The 20,808-nt window shown below is 35.5% G+C and overlaps 1 protein-coding gene across 2 annotated transcripts in view; it reads right to left on the reverse strand.

The window, feature by feature from the left end:
• Positions 1 to 20,808, reverse strand: part of INTS7 (integrator complex subunit 7) — an 85,174-nt gene that overhangs the window by 42,337 nt on the left and 22,029 nt on the right. Inside the window, exons 5-7 of one of the 2 annotated variants that reach the window (XM_049112081.1) lie at positions 14,379 to 14,425; positions 11,001 to 11,200; positions 10,390 to 10,494 (exon numbers count right to left, since the gene is read on the reverse strand). In XM_049112081.1, the coding sequence (XP_048968038.1) occupies positions 10,390 to 10,494; positions 11,001 to 11,200; positions 14,379 to 14,425 (352 nt within the window). Of the gene's footprint in view, positions 1 to 10,389; positions 10,513 to 11,000; positions 11,201 to 14,378; positions 14,426 to 20,808 lie in introns of both variants that reach the window. The other variant, XM_025429860.3, reaches the window with a different exon arrangement.

The raw sequence follows: 20,808 nt of genomic DNA on the forward strand, positions 1-20,808 counted from the left end.
CATGTAAGTGAATGCACTATCCATCCTTCTCCATTTCGGGTCATCCACTTTACTCCTATCATCCACTTTACTCCTTTTTTTTTTTTTTTTTCTTTTTTTTTATCTTTATTTATTTATGATAGTCACATAGAGAGAGAGAGAGAGAGAGAGAGAGAGAGGCAGAGACATAGGCAGAGGAAGAAGCAGGCTCCATGCACCGGGAGCCCGACATGGGATTCGATCCCGGGTCTCCAGGATCGCGCCCTGGGCCAAAGGCAGGCACTAAACCGCTGCACCACCCAGGGATCCCTTTTTTTTCTTTTTTTTTTATCTTTATTTATTTATGATAGTCACATAGAGAGAGAGAGAGAGAGAGAGAGAGCATCCACTTTACTCCTAACGTGGTCTGAAGAATTACCAAAAACAAGATGCTCATTTTTCTTTCAGTAATGTCAACTATGAATACATGCTCCTACTATGGTGACTCTTGCCTCATCCTGCAAATTTACTCTTAGGATATATGTCATATAAACGGTCAAATAACTGCTCTGCTAAATTAAACTAGTTCCCATTCTCCCACAAAGACAAAGGTTCAGAAAATAGCAAAACTTAAAAGACTAGGGGAAAAATAAAAAATAAAATTTCAGAAAAGGTTAAACAGTAAATTTATTTGTACCAGATAAAAATGTCAACAAAATCTTAGGAGTGGAGAGATTTATATAACCTGGTTCTAAAGATCATACAGATAAATAAAAATCAGAAAAATTGGGAAGCCTCAGTGGCTCAGCGGTTTAGCGCCACCTTCGGCCCAGGATGTGATCCTGGAGACCCAGGATTGAGTCCCAAATCGGGCTTCCTGCATGGAGCCTGCTTCTCCCTCTGCCTGTGTCTCTGCCTCTCTCTGTCTTTCTCTGTGTCTCTCATGAATAAATAAATAAAATCTTAAAAAAAAAATCAGAAAAATTCTCATGAAGTATAATGAGAGACAAAGGAAGCCCCACCAAGTATAAAATGTACAATAAACCTATAGAAGTCAAAGTAGCTTTTCCTACTCATGGACTGAGAAATCAATAAGTGGAAATTAGTCCCAGAAATACACATATAAGTTAATATTTGTTTAGTGGCATTTCAAATCAGAGGGATTTTGTAATAAATGGCTCAAGGACAAATGGTCAGTCATCTGGGTAAAATAAAACTTAACCCTTGTTTCTTTTTTATAAATAAAAACCAAAGCTATAAAAAGTACTAAGGGTTAAAATGGGAAAAGAAAACGTAAAAAGATAACTGACAAGCCTGAGGAAAATGTTCATATCATATAAGGTCAATAAAGGCCCAATCATCTTAATATATAAAAACTTCTTACCAGTATACAGGCAAACAACCCAATAGAAAAATGAGTTCATAGACAAAATTTATACAAATGTCTTTTAAAAATAAGATGCTAAACATCACTCATTATTTTGAAATATTTAAAAGATTTTTTTCAGCAGATTGGAGAAGATTAAAGTTTAATAAGACATACTACTGAAAACAGTGTGGGGCAACAGTTGCTCTCACATTGCCAATAGAGAAATAAAATGGTATAAACTTCATTAATGGGTAATTGGCATTGAATATAAAAACTTTAATTATATGTATCATAGGACCCAAGAACTTCTTTTTTAGAAATGTATGCTCACAATGATGTTTTGTTTTTATTTTTTTATAAACTAGTCAAGGTAGCCATGTAATAGTAACAGTCAAAGTACTGGAAACAACTCTATTGTCTATGGTGGGACTGGAAATATAAAGGGAGTACCATATAGCTGGTGAAAGAATGCAGATCTAAGTATTAATGACAGAGGTTCCCCAAGATGTACTGTTAAGTGATAAATGGTTCAGAACATGCATATACTGCATTTTCATTTTCATACAGTAAAAAGGACATACACATGCTTATGTATGGATGACAAAATTTGGAAGGATATGTAAGAAATTAGTAAAACTGACCACCTCTGCAGGGGAGAGCTGAGGGAAGAGGTAACTTACAAGACAGACTTACTTTCACTCATTGTGCACCCTGAACTCTGCATTTTTAATCATGTGTATGTGTACTTTTACAACCGAAAGAAAAACCTAGTTAATAACAAAATCAGCAGCAGCAGCAGCAGCAGCAGCAGCAGCAGCAGCAAATAATCATGACAGCAATGGAAATGGACTTGAAAGACAAAGTAGGTTTCTGGTAATGGAAGGGAAGACTGTGATCGAGATGAAGCAAACAAGAAGTGTGGCGGTTAGGCCAGAATATGGAGTATTTATTTGTGGCCTAGGAGGAGCTATCTCCAAAAGGGATGAAGGCTAAGATAGAGAAACACTCAGAAGATCCCGCCAGATTAAAGATGGCCCTGAAAGTTAGGCAGAGTAATTTAAGCTTAATGGGAAAGGAAATAGTAAGTCACTGGAGAGGAATAATGTTAATGAAAGATTTAGAGAAGATTATTCTGGCAATGATAAACAGGTGAGAGCCAAAAAGCCTAGGGCAGAAATCCAGGCGGTGGTGATAGATGATGGCCTGAACTACAGCTTGAGGGTAGGAATGGAGAGTGGAGGGTGAATACGATAACCTTGCAGGGAATAAATCAACAAGAAGGATTCAATGATTACTAAAAAATTTCAAACCTGATGACCAGAGAATATTGGTTCCATTTATGAAGACTGAGAATTTATGGAGATAAGCTAATTTCTGAGGAAGGACAGAAACAGGAAGAGATATGAAATCCAAGAAGAAACATCTACCAGGCATTTGGAATCTGACATGTAACAGATTTTTAACCCCAAGACTTGCATCAGAATTCTGGCTCTGCCACTTAACATCTCTGTGATCTGTGCCAATTACTGAAATCTTTGAGTCTCAACTTCTTTGTCTGTAAAATGGGGGTAAAGACGTATACAGAATTGTTTTCTTTCTTTTTTAAAAAAAACATTTATTTTAGAGAGAGAGAGAATGTGTGTGAAGAGGAAGGGGGAAGATAAATCTCAAGCAGACTCCCCACTAAGTGTGGAGCCTGACTGTGGCTCAAGTCCATGACCCAGGAGGTCATGATCTGAGCCAAAATCACAAGCTGGATGCTTAACTGACTAAGCCACCCAGGCATCCTGTAGAATTGTTTTCATATAAAACATCTCTGGAAAAACATACTAGAAATTAGACATTGGTTGCCACTGGGCAAATGATTGGATGGCAGAAGACTTAAGTGGGAAATACCTTATGATACATATCCTTTTGCAATTTTTGAATTCTGACACATGAACATACTAGCATAAAAAATTTTAAATAAAATATAAGTGGGGGTGACATTTATTGTCTGTAATAATAAAAAGCTCCTGAGACGCAAAGAGCTTTGCAAAGCTCTACAAGCTACTATGCAGGAGAGCAGTTCAGAAACTCAGGAAGAAGGACTAAATCACTGGAGAATGAATGCCCACATTGATGTGAGGGACACCGTCAGAATAGCAGAGAAGAATGGGAGGAAGCACTGAGACTCAACTGAGCTCAATGACACAATTCTGAAGAAAAGGGGGCAGTGCAGAAACCAGAGAGGATACGGGGTTTTTTTTGAGAGTGGGAAAAATGAATGAGGACAATTCAGTGCAAAGAAGCCAAGAGAAGGGGTAAAGCTGACAGTGCCAAATACACTAAAAGGAAAGATGACAAAGGCAGACAAGCCTCCAGATTTAGCATTAAGAACACTAGTGACATTTCAAGTGCCTAAGCAAAAGTGATAGGAAACAGATCTAAAGGCAGGTGTATTAAAGAAACAGTGAAGGATAAAAAAATAAAAGCAGGCATAGATACTGTTTTTGAAGTACAAAAGAAAGCAGTTTTTAAAAAATGATTGTGTTTAAATAATACCATAGTCTTTTCTACTTATTCAAACACTTAAGCCATTTCCATTTATCTATGTCTTACTGCCTAAATTGTCCTACCTTATGCTCTTAATTAGTTTAGGCTTAGGAATAAAATCCTCAGCCAAATGCCCCAGAAGTTAAGGACTATTTACTGATTTAACTTTGAATAATTAAGAAACATTTAACCTTTTGGGATAATCAAGAAGATGTACACAAGGCATTTATTATGATAATGATATTAATAATTTTTATTTTTTAATTTTTTTGTATTAATTTTTTAAAAAGCAGAAAGAATTTCACCATTTAAAAAATTGAGATGGGTTTATACTATATGTTGGCAAATCGAACTTCAATAAAAAAGTAAATAAAAAATTTTTTTTTAAATTTGAGAAAAATGTTAGAATAATTTTTGATAAAGTTATTTATGTTATCTTCTAATTTCTGTCACTCAGTACCGCATTGCATACCTAAAATGCTCTCAGTAAATACATACTGATTTCAAGGTTCATTGATTCAAATCAGTTAGCTTAACAGAGCACATCACAAAGTTCCCCAGAGATGGCATGTCAATCCTATTTCAGTGATGAAATCTGGCTCATTTCTGTTCCAAGGATATGACCTATTACAAAACTGTCTTACCAGGTCCATTTTTCATACTGACAAAAAGGAAAAAAATCTAACTCTTCAAAACAGCCCCCTCTCTCCCTTACTTCCATGGTCATCTTTACTGATTGGTTTGAATTTGTCTCTCTAGGCTGGCTTACCTCTCTGCTCAACTGAAGCTCTGTCCTGAATTACTGTTTTCTAGGTCAGTTCCTAACTAGGGGCTTCTCCTCTACCCTAGAATGGGACCAGCCACCAGGGATGTGCTCCAGAAAAGCACAGCAAAAAGCTTATAAGCTTTAACATACAGAAAAATGTTATGTTTAAAAGTACTCTGTCAGAGACATAACCCCTCTAAATTTTCTATATTTCCATTGTATCAACCCATAAAGAAAAAGATGATTAAAAGAACTAATTCTCAGGCTTAACTTGTCATTCCTCCTCGTATTAGGTAAAGTACAGATCAGAACTCTCAGGAGATATAAAGCCAAAAATAAAATATGTCTTTGAAAATATTCAGAACAAATAATCTTTCACTTTGTAACAGAACTGCTTAGCAGAGAGCCTGACATGCAGGGCTCCATCTCAGGACCCTGAGATTAGGACCTGAACCCAAGGCAGATGTTTAACCAACTGAGCCATCCAGGTGCCCTCATCAGTTTAGTTCTTTTGTAGTTAAGACTGTTTCTTGGTTTGCCTCTCCCTTTTTTCCCCATACGATCATTTGTTTTGTTTCTTAAATTCTATACGAGTGAAATCATATGATATCTTTCTCTGACTTCTGCTGTAAAACAGAACTCCTTCAAAAACACTTTCTATATTTATTGTCTCTGATATTTCTCCTGTTTTTCCAATCAGTCTTGTACCCACAATACTCCAATAAAACTGTTCTCATGCAGATCATCAACTATTTCATTCTGCTAAATGCAAAGGCAAATTATCATTTCTCATCTCTTGGAGAATACAAATACAGTGCAGTATCTCCCATGGTGGACTGCAGCGTTTTTCCTATAAAACAGTACAATCTTGACTTCTCTCCTACCTCACTGGCTGCTTATCAGGCTGCTTTGCTGGTTCTTATTTCATCATTCCCTGAATCTTCTCATTTATTCTCTCTCCTTAAGTGACTCATCCAGTCTCATGACTTTAAATACCATCTATGAACTAATGAGACTCTCATATTTACAACTTCATTTAGATCTGTTCTTTAAACTCCAACTCCTTGACATCTCCACTTGGATGTCTGATACCATAAACTTTATTTGACCAGAACTGAACTCTTGATCTTTAAGAAATAAGCATCCTACAGTCTTACCCATTCCAAGTAAATCTGTTGAAGCCAAAAACCTTGAGTCATCTTTTGTCTTATACTCTACAAATAATCTGTCAGTAAATCTTTCAGACTTGCCTTTAAAATGTATCCAGAAAAAAAATAAATAAATAAAATAAAATAAAATGTATCCAGAATATTAGCACTTCTCCCTGCTAACTTCACTGTTCCGCTGGGTTCAGATAACCATAGTATTTTCTAATTGGAATATTTATAATCACCTCCTAAATGTTTTTCCTTGCTTCTGCCCTTGTGTCCCTACAATCTAGTCTCAATACATCTAAGCCAGAGAGAATCTTTTGGAACAAATAGGCTAATGTCCTTTGCCCCCCAACCCCTAACCCCTGGTAACCATCACTTTACTCTCTGTTTTCATAAGTTTGGCCTTTTTAGATCCCACAAATAAGTGATATCATACCGTATTTGTCTTTCTTTGTCTGACTTGGGATGGAAGGGGTGGGGGATAGGACAGATGTTGTTTAAGGGTACGAACTTAAAAAGAGTAAGTAAGTCCTAGAGATCTAATGTATAGTATTACAATAAATATGGACAACAATATTGTATGATAATCATCAAACATGCTAAGTCTCTAGAACTTAATTATTCTAACCATTAAAATTAAGAAATGATAATTCTGTAATGCGATGGGTTGCTAATTATCACAAAAATGGCAATCATAGTACAATATATGCGTATCATATCAACATGCTGTACACCTTAAATTTATACAATGTTATATACCAAATATATTTCAATTAAGAAATAATAATGGCCTGTACTAAAGAACAGGACACATAGGCCCTAAATGATCTGCTACCCACTTCATCCATCTTACAGCATCTCCAACTCTTCTCTTTGTAATCACACTGACCTCATTCTCATCAATGCTTTCACCTCAGGACCTTTCTTGCTATTCTTTCTGCTGGTAATGCTCTTGCCCCATGAAGCTGGTGGTCCCTCCTTTAGGTCCCTGCTTAAGTGTCAACTTCTTAGTGACAGCTCCCCTGACCACCCTGTGTAAAACTGCAGCTTCCATCTTCCTCACTCACTAATCCTCTTCCTTGACTTTTTCTCCATAGCATATGTTACTACCTGGCCTCTCTACCTAGCAGAAGCAAATCCAAACCTTCTCTAGAGAACAACTTCTTCAGAGAATTCTCACACATACTTTTCCAAGGAAAATGAGTAGCTCAAGGTGAAAAAACAGACAAGTATATAAGGAAAAAGGGTACTATAAAAGAGGGCCAATAGAAATCAGGAGCAGAGATACATTTGAAAAGACTTTACATAAGCTGGAGAGATAATTGTTGAACTAAAACAGGAGAAATTATTCACAACACAACACAAAGAGATAAAGAGATGGAAAAAGGAATATAAGGAACATGGGGGATTCATAGAAGAGCTAACATATATTTAAGTGGAGATCTAGGAGGAAAAGCAGTATCTGGAAAAGTTATGGCTGACAATTTCCCAGAACTGTTGAAAAGCACCATTCTTATGATTCAAGAAAATCAATAGTCCAGGCAGTTTAAATAGAAGAAATCTATAATCAGACTGTTCATAGTGCAGAACATCAAATTAGAGAAAAATTTTAAAGCAGGAAAAAAAATTCCTTCAAAAGAGTACTGCTATTCTCAGCAGCAATAATGGAAATCAGTAGACAGTAGACAGTAGAATGGTATTCTCAATGTGCTGGGCATTCTACTCCCAGAGAGAGTGTCTTTCAAGGTTGAGGGCAAAATGAAGACATTTTCAGACAAACAAATACTGGGAGAGCTTACCACCACAGATCCTCACCAGAGGACTTTCCAAAGGCAGAAGAAAAAGTATCCCAAAGAGAAAGGCTGAGATGCAAGAAGACCAAAGACAATGGAACGTCCAAATGGTCAATGAATTTATAAAATAACATTATTCGATACAAGAGGATTAAGACACATGATAACAATATGTAAGAGTTTAGAAGGATATAAATGAAAAGTGCATTTTAAGGTATTTGCACCAGAATTAACACAGGACATAACTAAAACGTAAAGATGCATTAAAGAAACGCTGGAAGTAAAACAGTGATAATCTTGTTGTTTTAAAGATTGTATTTATTTATTTGGGAGAGAAGGAGAGAGAGAGAGAACCCATGAGGGAGGGGAGGAAGAGAGAGAGAAGCAGACTCCCCACTGAGCAGAGAGTCTGATTCAGGGCTCGATTCCAGGACCCTGAGATCAGGACCTGAGACAAAGGCAGATGCTTAACTGATTAAGCCACCCAGGCAACCCTAAAACAATGATAATCTATCAGATAGATACATCGAGGAAAAAACTGAAGTAGCTATAATAACATCAGACAAAATAGAAGGCAAAAGATGTAGTATAGATAACTAGAGAAATGAAAAGATATAGCATATTCATGCATTAAAAGACAACATCGTAAAAATATCGGTTTCTTACAAATCGATCTTCCCAAATGATGGAATCCCAATGAAATTATCAACTTTTTTTTCGATTTTTTTTTGTGAAATTTGATCAGTTACTTCCAAAATTTATGTAGAATATCAGTGGCCAAGTATCAGTTACAAGTATCCAGAATATACAAAGAATGATTATAAATCAACAGAAAAATAACCAAGACTTGAATAGCCGTGTCACAAAAGAGGAAATCCAAATGGTCAATAAACACATTAAAAGGATGTTCAACTTAAGGAATTAGAAATTAAAACGACAACTTCTAAACTGGTAAAAAATGTAATCTAAGGATGTGAATCAGTGGGCACTCTCTACTGGGAATGTAAATTGGTTCAATCACTTTGGAACACAGTTTGACATTACCCGGTAAAGCTGAAGATATACATATTCTGTAAGTCAGCAATTTCACTCTCAAGTATATAAAGAAACTCCTGCATATTAAGTGTCAAGAGATAAACTGAAGAGTGTTCATAGCAGCATTGGTTGCAAGAGCCCCATGTTGAAAATAACCCATCAAGAGCAAGTAAACTGGTCCATTCCATATAATGAATACTACATAGCACTTAAAGGAAAAAAACCCTCATGCAACCGCATGTATGAGTCTCATCAGTATAATGTTAAGCACAAGAAATAAAAACAAATAGTAAGCATTATTTTTTAGGGAAGCATATATAGGTAAATAAATAAAGAGCGAAGAAATGATCATCACAAAAGTGAAAACAAAAGTTTCCTTTGGGCTGGCTTTATGGTTCTTCCTGTACTAGGAAGGTGGCAAGGTTATGTGAGCCTGCAGAGTTCTGTTTCTAGCTGGATGGTCGCTAGAAAACATTGTTTTCTTTTACAGTTATTTAAGCTATTAAATATCTATTTTATATACTTTTTTGTATATGTGGTCTATCATACAATAAGGAAAAAAAATGAGAAGGGATGATATAGTGCTTTCCCTGGGTTTGGTTTCCTCTGGTAGCTGAGTACATTCTCTTCTTGAAAAGACAGTATTATTTAGTAGAAAATGCATTACAGGAGAGAGCTCTCTTAATTAAAATCTTAATTAAGTCCTCTTAGGAAGTTCTCTTAACCATATTAAGTCTCTCTGAACCCTAATTTGTTCATCTACTAAATGCAAATACTAACAACTGCCCTTATCTCTAGGGATATTTGTGACTATCAATCACAATATACTGAAATGTGTTTAGAAAATGGCAAATAAAAAACCAATTAACACAGTAGCTTAGTTTCATAAACTGAAATTCAAAAGTTTTTGTTGCACTGTAGCTATGATGACACGAAGAGATAGTAAAATCCATGAAAATAAAGGTCAAATTCTAAGAATCTTCCATTTCACTTTAAATGGCATTTTTAAAAAATGGTACATCTGTTAACAGTAGTGAATAAACAAATAGGGCTCCATTTTGAGAAAAATATAAAACATTAAATTAACCTAAGAAATGCTATAAAAGATGCCACATTAGGAAGAGCCTAGATATTGGGCAGCCCCAGTGGCCCAGCGATTTAGCGCCGCCTTCAGCCCAGGTTGTGATCCTGGAAACCCGGGATTGAGTCCGTCAGGCTCCCTGCATGGAGCCTGCTTCTCCATCTGCCTGTGTCTCTGCCTCTCTCTCTGTGTGTCTCTTATGCATAAATAAAGTCTTTAAAAAAAAAAAGAGCCTAGAGATCGAGACCTGATCTTATATTTACAAAAGAAAACTTAGGAATGTCCTTCCTTTCCATGAAAAGGAAAAATATACTTTGCTGAGTTATGCTTCCAGGACCTTCTCCCTAATAAATCACAGTCAGTATCAACTGTTCTCCCAAAAGTGAGTAAAGGAGACAAGCATTAAATAAATGATTTCACTGAGCTTCTCAAACAGCCTTAATGCTATTACAGGAAAATTCACAAGAAATTGAGAGGCAAGTCTAACTCACTAACAAATTGAAACATGAAAGGATAAAAGTTTTATGTATTTACTTTGCCACTTAAAATAACATCTATCACAAATATCAACAATTCCCCTAAATTTTTTTCATAAAGAATGAAAAGATGACAAAGATGATAAAAATGTAAAGTAAAAACTTTTTACAATGATATATTATTTTTCTATATAAAATACTAATGTTCAAAGTTCTACATACCTGAATGTTTTCCCTGCTCCAAGTGTGTGGTGTTTTATTGGCAAGTAATTTCAGATCTTGAATAGCAAGTCTCTTTACTGCTTTCCTAGGATCATTCTTCAAATACTGCAATAGAAGCTGAATCTATGAAAGAAGTACGTCATTTGTGAACAATACTGCCACTGAAATTACCATTAGGGATGTACAGTTCAGTGAAACTTTTAGATGTGATACAGAACTCACTTCCAATTGCAGCCCTATTACTTATTAGTTATGTGTCCATGTTTGGGCCACCTTCTTGTATGCATAAAAATATACTAACCCTTAGCTTGTAAGGTTCTAGTGTGGGACCTGGCTTTGAATACTGAATTCTTTCTTTTCTCTCTTGGCCAACCCCACACTCTGCCATGTACCCTTCAACTCCACCTCATTTTCTTAAAAGGCTCCTAAGAATGAAGACTGTGAATACAGAAAAAAAAAAAAAAAGCCAGCAAAAGGAAATGAAAATGATCTTTATCAGAGAAGAGGACCTTAATATTATCAAAACTATGAGTTACTTTTTTAAAATTAATTTATACTTAATATGCAAGTTTACTGAACAAAAGGCAGTTTAAAAAATTTTTTGAAATTACCTGCTTAGGCGTATCGACCAAAGATGAAGCGGCAAGCAGCGTAAAGGTGTGCAAAGAAACAATCACCATTTTGGTGGAGGGATAGGATGTGACCAGCTGCTGTAAAAGCTGACGTGCACTGGATGCCAGGATGGCGTCATGATGCATGTGCTGGAGGATGGGGATTAACTTCAGTTTCAAGTCTACTGGTGTGGCTAAACCTGGACACAAAAGGAATAGTCAGGGAAAGATATCAGACCGTCATCCTTGATAGTATTTCACATTCAGAAGTGATACAATTAACAACATGACCATTTAAAATCAAATAGTATACCAATGTTATGTTTAAGACATTAAAGATAATCATACTAGAGCTAACCCAATTAGGTTCAGTAGTTTTGTTTTGTTTTTCCAAAAGCACTTATCTTAACATTGGTTTTTTGGTGACTATAAAACTATAAGCTGACAGAAGAAAATGCCTTTAAAGGCACACTAGAAAGCAAAGTCATATTTGCTGTCTATACCTTCCCACAATGTGCTAGAAAGATATACAAATATAGATATATAGGTACGCATACACCTATGTACACACACATGCAATGGCTACAATTTAGTTATATTTACAATTTTAATTATTTCCTTCAACACTAAGTCAAGATCTAGGATGTAACTAGACTGTATGTGGAGGGGTTCCTAAGTTTTTTGAACTCTGTGTAGCAATGCCTTTTTTTTTTTTTTTTTTATTGCCTACAGAGTTGGAACTTCATGAGGATTAACTCCAATGCATCTTTTGCTGTCAACACTGGAGCTACACAATAAAATATTTTGTTCAACAGCATGGCTTTGTGATGATAGAGAACAAAAAAATTGTCAATCATAATTTACTGCATATATGCCAAAAGCTAATTTATACTCTGCAGACCACTGTTTTGCCATTGTGAAGTAACTGTTAGTGTGAATATATGAGAACATTTCAACATCCAGTGGTGGCTTACGTCAACAAACTCCCTTGCTATTTGGCCTCCATTTAAGTCTGGCCAAAGCAGAGAGCCCCAGGAGCTGGGAGGGAGAAAAATGAGGTCAGAGTATTGACTCCCTGGTTTTCTCTCTGCAGTCATATATATTATGCTTCTATTAATATTTTGATCCTTAAGGTACCAGATGCATTTGATACTGCTAACCATTCTGTCTTTGAAACTCTCTCCCCCAAAGGCACACTCTTCCTGGTTTTTGTCCTTTCTGGCTGTTCCTTCTAACTCTCTTTGTATTTATCTCTTTTATCCACACTTTAATTTCTGGTATTCCTTGGGTTGGTAATAAACCTTCTTCTCACCCTTAGTACCTTCCCTGAGTGAGGTGCTATAATCCCATGGCTTCCATTACCAGCTATATTCATAATAAAACTGCCCCTCTAAAAATTTTTCCTATTTCAGTATATGATTGCTTTATTAATTTAACTCCTCACACCTTGGAGTTTTCTTGATTCTCTTATTTCTCTCACATCCCATATACAAATTTATTAGCAAATCTTTCAGGTTCTATCTTTAAAATATAACCCAAATCTGACTATGTCATTCTGCTTCCATCACTGTCACACTCATCTACTTCTACCACCATCTCTTGACTGGATTATTGCAAAAGTCTCCTATGTATTCTCTCTACTTAGGCCTTTCCCCATGGCAGATTCTTGTCTCCTATCCCTCCCCTCTTCCTCTGCAAATCTATGCTCAACCCAGCAGTCTTTGGAATTCTTTGTTTATAGACATTTTTATTGGTTTAGGGACACTCAAGAGATTTCACTTTGCAGAAACACAAGCAAATTAAAATTAAATGTGAGGATACTTTATTTCTAAAACTCCCCTGCCACGTCCATATCTTGGGCTCCAGTCTTCTTCCACTTCACCCTCACTCCCACTCCTGTGCTTTTACCCCCTTTTTCTCTTTCACCCCCTAGTTCCTGTTCTTCTGCTTTAAATTTTTTTTATAGGTAAAACTTAAGAAACAATAATGAATCTTAGGTGTACAAATTAATAGGTTTCTACATATCAAAATACCCAAATAACCATCACCCAGTATACACAATACTCCAGCGCCTTAGAACGCTCACCTCTATATTGTCTATCAACTCCCTTGCTATATGCCCATTTGGGTTTAGCCAGTGAAAAGTCCCAGCAGGGCATGGGAGGCAGAAGAAAGAGGTCAGAGTATTTATTCCCTGGATCCCTCTCTCTGGGGTTACATTAGGTCATATCACACTGAAGGTCATTTTTCAAAGTGGCCCCTTGGATGAGACTCCAGGTTTCTGATAACCACTCCCTCTCTGCACCCTTGGGTACAGGACTACACCATTCCCTACAGTTCACTCTGCCTATACCTTTGTAGTTGTTCCTTCCTTAAACCCTCCTTGGATTATTTTAATTCAAGTATGTCACCTATTTCCTGCTGCGATCCTGCCCGATAGAGCCAGTGTTCAATAAAAACCACTCAGTGAGTGAGTGATGCGTCCTTTTAATGACAGCTTTTTGCAGAAGAGCCCTTTTTTCTGGCAGTGAGAAAAAAGGACAAAGGAATAAAGGAGAATAGGACAAAGCTCAATCACCATTATCTTGGTTTTCAAGTAATTTTAATGTGCCTCCATTTCCTCTTCTGTAAAATAGACATAATAATATTGCCTGTCAAGTCTGCCAAGTCGCACAATTCACAGGAATGCCACTTAGAAATATACAAAGAAGGTGGTACTCTCCAGAGGCATGCAGGGCTGGAACCCCAGGGCTCCCTGTAATGAATAGGACAGGAGTAAGTGGGGCCAATACCCATGAAGCCCTGCGTGGAAGATGAGAAAGCTAGGGCCTTGAAGGCTATGATAAAGAATTTGGATATGAGTTTAGCTGCAATTAGAAGACACTGAAGGAGCTTTAACGGAGTATGGAGACTCCCAGAGCTTCTAACAGCCCTCTGCTCTTTCAGATCAGTGCACTCTTCCCGTAAATATCTGTATTTCTCACACAAGCATCACTTCATTCGAGGTCTTCCTTGATCAACATATACAAAATACAAAGTGTCCCTTCCACTGTGTGGCGTGGACTCTACCGTGGGGACTCTATCCGGCCTACCTCACTTCTCCACAGCAATGGTTATAGTTTTGTCTGTTGCCATCCCTCCCCCGCTTCTGCCACTAGAATGTAGGTTACATGAGATCAAGGGCTCTGTTTTGTTCACGACTATATTCTAAGCACCCAGAAGAGTTCTGGCATTTAGAAAATGTTTAAATAAATATTATTGAATCAATTAGTGAATGAATGGTGACAAGCATGTAACAGGTACTTAATAAATGTTAAGAGCTGTTATTAATATAAATCCCAGCAAGTCACTTCATTATAATGAATGAAGCGTACATACCTTGAATCATTTCACTGATTTTGTTACAGATTCCTACAGCAAAATCCCTTTGGGAAGAGAGAACAGCGAAAATTTTAAAACCAAAAAAATTACATTTGCTTAAATTTTCTAAGGCTATAAACAGAACACAAACAGGAGAAACATAAAACTGCAGATCATAACATTCCAAACATCAAGTACTGGGGGTGGGGTAAGAAATGCAACTGAAACCAAAACTCCCACCAGTAAATGGGCTTATGCCAACACCATTTCCAAGTGGTATTCAAGGCAAGATGTTCTGATTTATGGGTGTTGTTTCACTCTGCATCACTGAGTGCCACTGTCTAAAAGATTGAAGGTCGTTACCCCAGCGCATGATATTTTAGGATATGCTTTTAATTTAGAAAAGCTTTTAACACCATAAGCTGATTATGTAAACAATAAAATATATTTTGAATATTCTAAATTTTAGAAAAATAGACTAAGTATGAAGTAGAAAAGCCAAGAAGGAAATATAGGCAGAATCTTACCAAAAGCCAAACTATTTGAAGTCAGCCATGATTTTTTTATATTATATATATGTAAAATGTTTTCCAAGATGCTTTGATTCTGTCCCAATAAAAATACCAGACTGCTGCAAAAGTCATTAGTAATATGAATATTTGGGATAAGACCATTATATTATATGTAAGGAAATATAATACACATAATATGAATCAAGGTTGGCTCGTTTAGCCATTATAAATGATCTATAAGATAGGCAATACTTCCCTCTGTAGTTTAGTGGGTGTCTACATAAAATATTTCCTGCCATGGAGATATTTGCCATTTTCAATTCATTCTCTCATAGGTAAATAGTGAAGTTTTCTAGAGGCTACATGACATCATCTCTTGACAGCTAACAGAATGTGGAATTGTGCATTCTTTTGTTTCCTAGAGTTTTCTAAGGTAATAGGTTTAGGTTTGGTGTATAATGTTTTCTGAGATTAACTCAGTTCTCAATTCTTCTCCTCTGCTTTTATTATATTTGACTATATCTTTTATTATCTCTATAACCTCATTTTTTAAAAGATTTATTGATTTATTTATTCAAGAGAGACACAGAGACAGAGAGAGAGGCAGAGACACAGGAAGAGAGAGAAGCAGGCTCCTCACAGGGAGCCTGATGTGGGACTTGATCCCAGACCCCAGGATCACGACCTGAGCCGAAGGCAGATGCTCATCCCTGAGCCACACAGGCGTCCCACTCTATAACCTCATTATCACCCAATACATCATTATTTTGAAATCCTTAAGTTTTCCTTATGCTTATAGAGAAACATATCAGGAAATACACATTGCCATGCTTTGTGATAAAGTTTTGGAAGATTTTTCTAAAATTGTTTGTTTTAGAATTGAACAATATTTTATTCCAAAATAAAATAAAAGTTTATTTGCAAAGTATTTTTTTATAGTTAAAAATGAATCACTGGCTTGACGAGGTTAGAAGACTCATTTTCTCAACCCACGGCTGCATCATGTAGGTCTAAAGATGCTGAAAAAGATAAAACTGAAATATCAGAAAGTTTTCTAACTAATTCAAGGAAGGAATCTATTCTAAAGAAAAACAAAACTATAAATTTAAAAAAATGACTCGTTATCCTATTTTTTTAAATGTTAATAATTTAACTTATTGTACTTTATGAAATAAAACATTTCAAAAAGTATTATGGTACCATTTAACTTGAGGTTTCATTTTGAGACTAATTATTTAGAATTAAAAAAAAAGAAAAGACTGAGTATTTTAAGTGTGCTCTTTAAAAGCAAACTATTGATTTTTAAACTAGAAATAACAACAGGGTAAGTTATCGTAATGCACAGGCTGGAGAAGCGCACATAACAGCTAAGAGATGTGTAGCTGACAATGCTGAATGCCTGGATGATAAGTCAGAAATCAAGGCACTGCTACTTTTCAACATTAGAGTAACTTATCAAATAAAAGATTTAGATGCAAATGTGAAGGCTGAGTTACTAGCTCAACTGCAGAATTTTACTTCTGCCTTACAAATGGAAAATCTACAGACATGGCTAGATGACTCTTTTGCTTGTATCAGCACCACCTAATCATAGAACATCATCTTTTATGTGAATTCTAAGCAATAAACAATATTTGTGCTGAATTTTCAAAGCAATTTAACGTTTTTAAAAAATCTTATGGTTTTCCCAAAACATCGATACTCTCTTCACTACTGGTACCAAAGCAATGAGTAAAATGCTGGCGCCTTAGCAAGAATCAAGGCAGTGTCACCAAACCATACTAGCAGTCACTGTATTCTTCACCACTGTGGGCTCCCATGAAAAAGGAGGGAAGGAACAAAGTCAGATAAACACTTAAAAATGTCCTTGATAGAACAATAAAGATTACTAACTTTAATTTTAACCCATGAGCAAGTGTTCTTTTAATATTCTCTGACAAAATAGAAGCCACACATAAAGTACACAGTGATTGTCTTCAGGAAAAGTACCATGTGATTATCTGAGTTATGAGATGAATTAGTCATTTTTTCATGAAACTTCGTGGTTATTCACACTTGGCTATTTGGCAGACATTTTCTCAAAAAAATGAATAAAGTCACCTTGTCGATTCATGGAACACAACTGGGAAAATTTTCTGTCAACCTGATAAACATAACTGGGAAAATTTTTTGTCAATCTGAGAAACAATCTAAACAAAAATCAGAATTTCAGAAAACTTGTATCTATCACCATGAGCTTGACAGCTTAATATTTAAAGAATTTCCTGAGACTGGTGGCAAGTAACAAATGTGATCCTTTAAAACAATAAAATGGGTCATCATCTAGAAGACCTGCATAACACAGTGAACCAATATTTTCAAGAAGACCAATACATAAATTATAAAACCATACATGGGTAAGAGATTCTAGTAGATTTCAATGTAATGTAGTACAAGTTCAATGATAGCATTTTTAGAGTCCACACTGCAATTAGCTTGTAAGAAACCACCACCTATCTACTTTTGGTATAACATCAAAGAAAAATATCCATAATTACTTATAAAGTCTTTATGAATATTCTTCTCTTTTCCAACTATGTATCTGTGTGAGGCTGGATTTATTTCATATACCTTATCATAAGATATTGCAACAGAAATGTTGAATACATAAACAGACATAAGAATCCAGCCAGACACGAAAAAGATTTGCAAAAGTGTAAAACAATGCTACTCATCTCACAAAACTGCTTTTTTGTTTTGGAAAACAATTATTTTCATAGAAGTATTTTTACATTAACATATTTAGAGAATTGCTATTTTAAAAATGAACAAGTATTTTTTTAAATGTAGCTATTTAAATTTTTAATATTTTAAGTATCAATTGATATAGTCCATGAAAACAAAAAAGCTCTGTGAGGATCTCAATAATGCTTGGAAGTGTAAAGATACCAAATAGCTTGAAAACTATTGTTCAAAGATACCAGTTTCACATTTGACAAGAAAAAGTTAAGTTACAAATGTCTTTCAGGTAATAAGAGGTGTATCAGGTATATATAGACAACTCATTCACATTTGAGATGGCTCTTACACTTGTTATTCTTTCTTAGAATGTTCTTCTAACTTGCTGCCTCTTTAATCATTCAGTTTCAGCTCAAATGTTACCTCGTCAGAGAGGCCTTCCCTGATCACTCTACTTAAAGCAACTCACTCAGGTCATTATCACAGTGATGAAACTGTATTATTTCTATCACAAAATTGTTTTTATTTTTACATAACATTAACCCACATCTGAAACTATTTTGTGTTTACACAACAATAGGGCCTTTATCTTCTCCACCTCTATACTCCTGGGCACTGAGACTACTATCTGGAGGAGGTAGATAGTTAATAAGCATTTCTCCAGTAACTTAGGTAACTTTAATACAGCTCAAAATTTTAAATCTGTTATGGGCCTTTAGTGCCAATAAATTGCAAATTAAAAGTCTGCACTTTTTTTTTTTTTGTCTAGTAATACTTTTAAAAATTCTTAAAGTCAACATTAAGAATGTATGTTAATAGAGTCCCATATGGTAATAAGACTATAAAGAAGGATGCCTGGGTGACTCAGTGGGTTAAACATCTGCCTTTGGCTCAGGTTATGATCCCAGGGTCCTGGGACTGAGTCCCTTGTTGGGATCCCTGCTTAGTGGGGAGTCCACTTCTCCCTCTCTGTCTACAGCTCCCCCTGCTTGTGCTCTCATTCTGTCAAAAAAATAAATAAAAATCTTAAAAAAAAAAGACTGTAAAGAGAATAGTCAGATTTTCCAGCTTCCACGTATACCGCCCCCTCCGCCGACAAAAAAGTCAGCTCTGACAACACTGGGTATACATTCATTCCTGTACTGTCCGGATCAGCTGGGACCAAGGCCTAGCTTTTAGATGTGAGTGCACTATCTAGTTCAGCAGAGTGGCCGCTAGAGGGCACCTCTCACACTAATAATGTTTCCCCAATTTCTGAATGTATTTGGGTTTCCAACTCCTACTTTGTCACCCAGGGGACTAGCTCTTTAAATATATAAAATCTTAATCTTTTTAAAAACAGTTGAGATGTGGTTATGATAATAGACAGAGGGAGAACAGTATTACTAATATTCTTAAGGTCTTATTTGGCCAGTTGCTCTAATTTAAGATACAAAATTGATAAATAGAGATACTAAGACAAAAACTCACTAGCACTGGTTGAGGTATTTGATCTCAAGCCAGGTCATCATCATTTTAGAAGAAAAGGTAAATGCTAATCTCAAAAAGATACAGTTCAAAAAAAAAATATAGACTTCATTATACAATTAGTTAATTTTACACTCTGATACATTTGATAGGCTCTTCAGCCTTTCCTATTGCACTAATTTGGTATTTTTAAATATCACAAATTATATCACAGAAGCCTGTTATGTTACACTTGATCTTATTAGCCAAAAGGCTGAGAAGCGATCGGAAGCCTATTATGTTATAAACTGCTTCTACATAAACTTTTAATTTAAGTGTTTGGTGGGACGCCTGGGTGCTCAGTGGTTCAGCGTCTGCCTTCTGCTCAGAGCATGATCCCAGGGACCTGGGATCCTGCTTCTCCCTCTGCCTATGTCTCTGCCTCTCTCTCTGTGTGTGTCTCTCATGAATGAATAAATAAAATCTTAAAAAAAATTGTTTACTGGTCATCAATACTATAAATGAAGAATGTTTCTGTTACTTAGTCTAAACCTTATCCAAAACAGATCAGAAATTCCAGAGCTAATAAAATTAGCTTGATAGTAACACGAGAAAACTTGAACCAAAAATGGTTTTCGTTAAACATAATCACTAAATTACAAATGTATCATCTAAATTTAGAAACGAAATTTAGAAAAGTATTTTTTGGCATTACAGGAAATGAAAATTTACTACAGTAGATTATAATTAAAATCTGGAGAAAGTTGGTGACTAGTCCATGTTTTATGCAAATTTAGCAGAAAGTTGGTGACTGGTCCATGTTTTATGCAAATTTAGCAGAAATTTTTAATGGAAATGCCATTTTTTTACTTTTAAAAATAATGCTATCCATCTGGTTATAAAGCCCAAAGTTGCTCCTGACAGTATATAGAGAAATTTAATAAAAAAGGAAAATAAGATACCATCTTATCACCCAGAGACAGTATTTTGATATATACCCTTTGTCTTTTTTCTATTTTATCAATACAAATACCTCTTAAAAAATATACTCTATAATATCACATAAATTATGATATAACCTGTTCTCCAAATATACTTCTAAAATATATTTGTTAAGAGCTGAGATAATATTTCATTGTGGTTGGAAGTTAGGTTGCTACTAAATTTTGTTGTTGTTTCTGTAACATTACAACTAGCATCCTTGCAAATAAGTATCAGTACACATTGCTGACTTACAGGATAAGTTCTCAGAGGTTGATTTTCAGGTCCACTTAAAGGGGATAAAAGGATGAACATGTTTAAAGCAAATGCATATTACCAAAATGCCTCCAGAAAGCAATGCTATTTTTGATATCAGTTAGTAAAGAAGATAATTTGTATTTTTAGATATAGTAACATAATCATGGTCAGCATTGCATCCAAAAAAAAAATTGTTTTATAAGATAATAATATAGGATATGACATCCCAAATAGGTTAAAACTGGTTTCAACTCAAATTACTATCTTTGTCAAACTGTACATAGTTCTTTTTTTTTTTTTTTTGGTACATAGTTCTAATGCCAAAAAAGCTAACCTTGGGAAGACAATAAGAAAGCAGCAATTTAGCATTAGAACCATGTATGTTTAGAGGGGGATGCCTAAGTGGACAAAACTGCTTCCCAATGAAGCCCTCCCTAACTAATCTGTGCAAATCTGTCCTTCTGGAAATTCTTATTTCATGTGCAGTTAATGCCAACATATGTACTTAACCGTTCTGTATTATGTATTGAAGT

This window comes from Canis lupus, chromosome 7 (genome assembly GCF_003254725.2).
Source record: "Canis lupus dingo isolate Sandy chromosome 7, ASM325472v2, whole genome shotgun sequence".
Taxonomy (NCBI): Eukaryota; Metazoa; Chordata; class Mammalia; order Carnivora; family Canidae; genus Canis; species Canis lupus.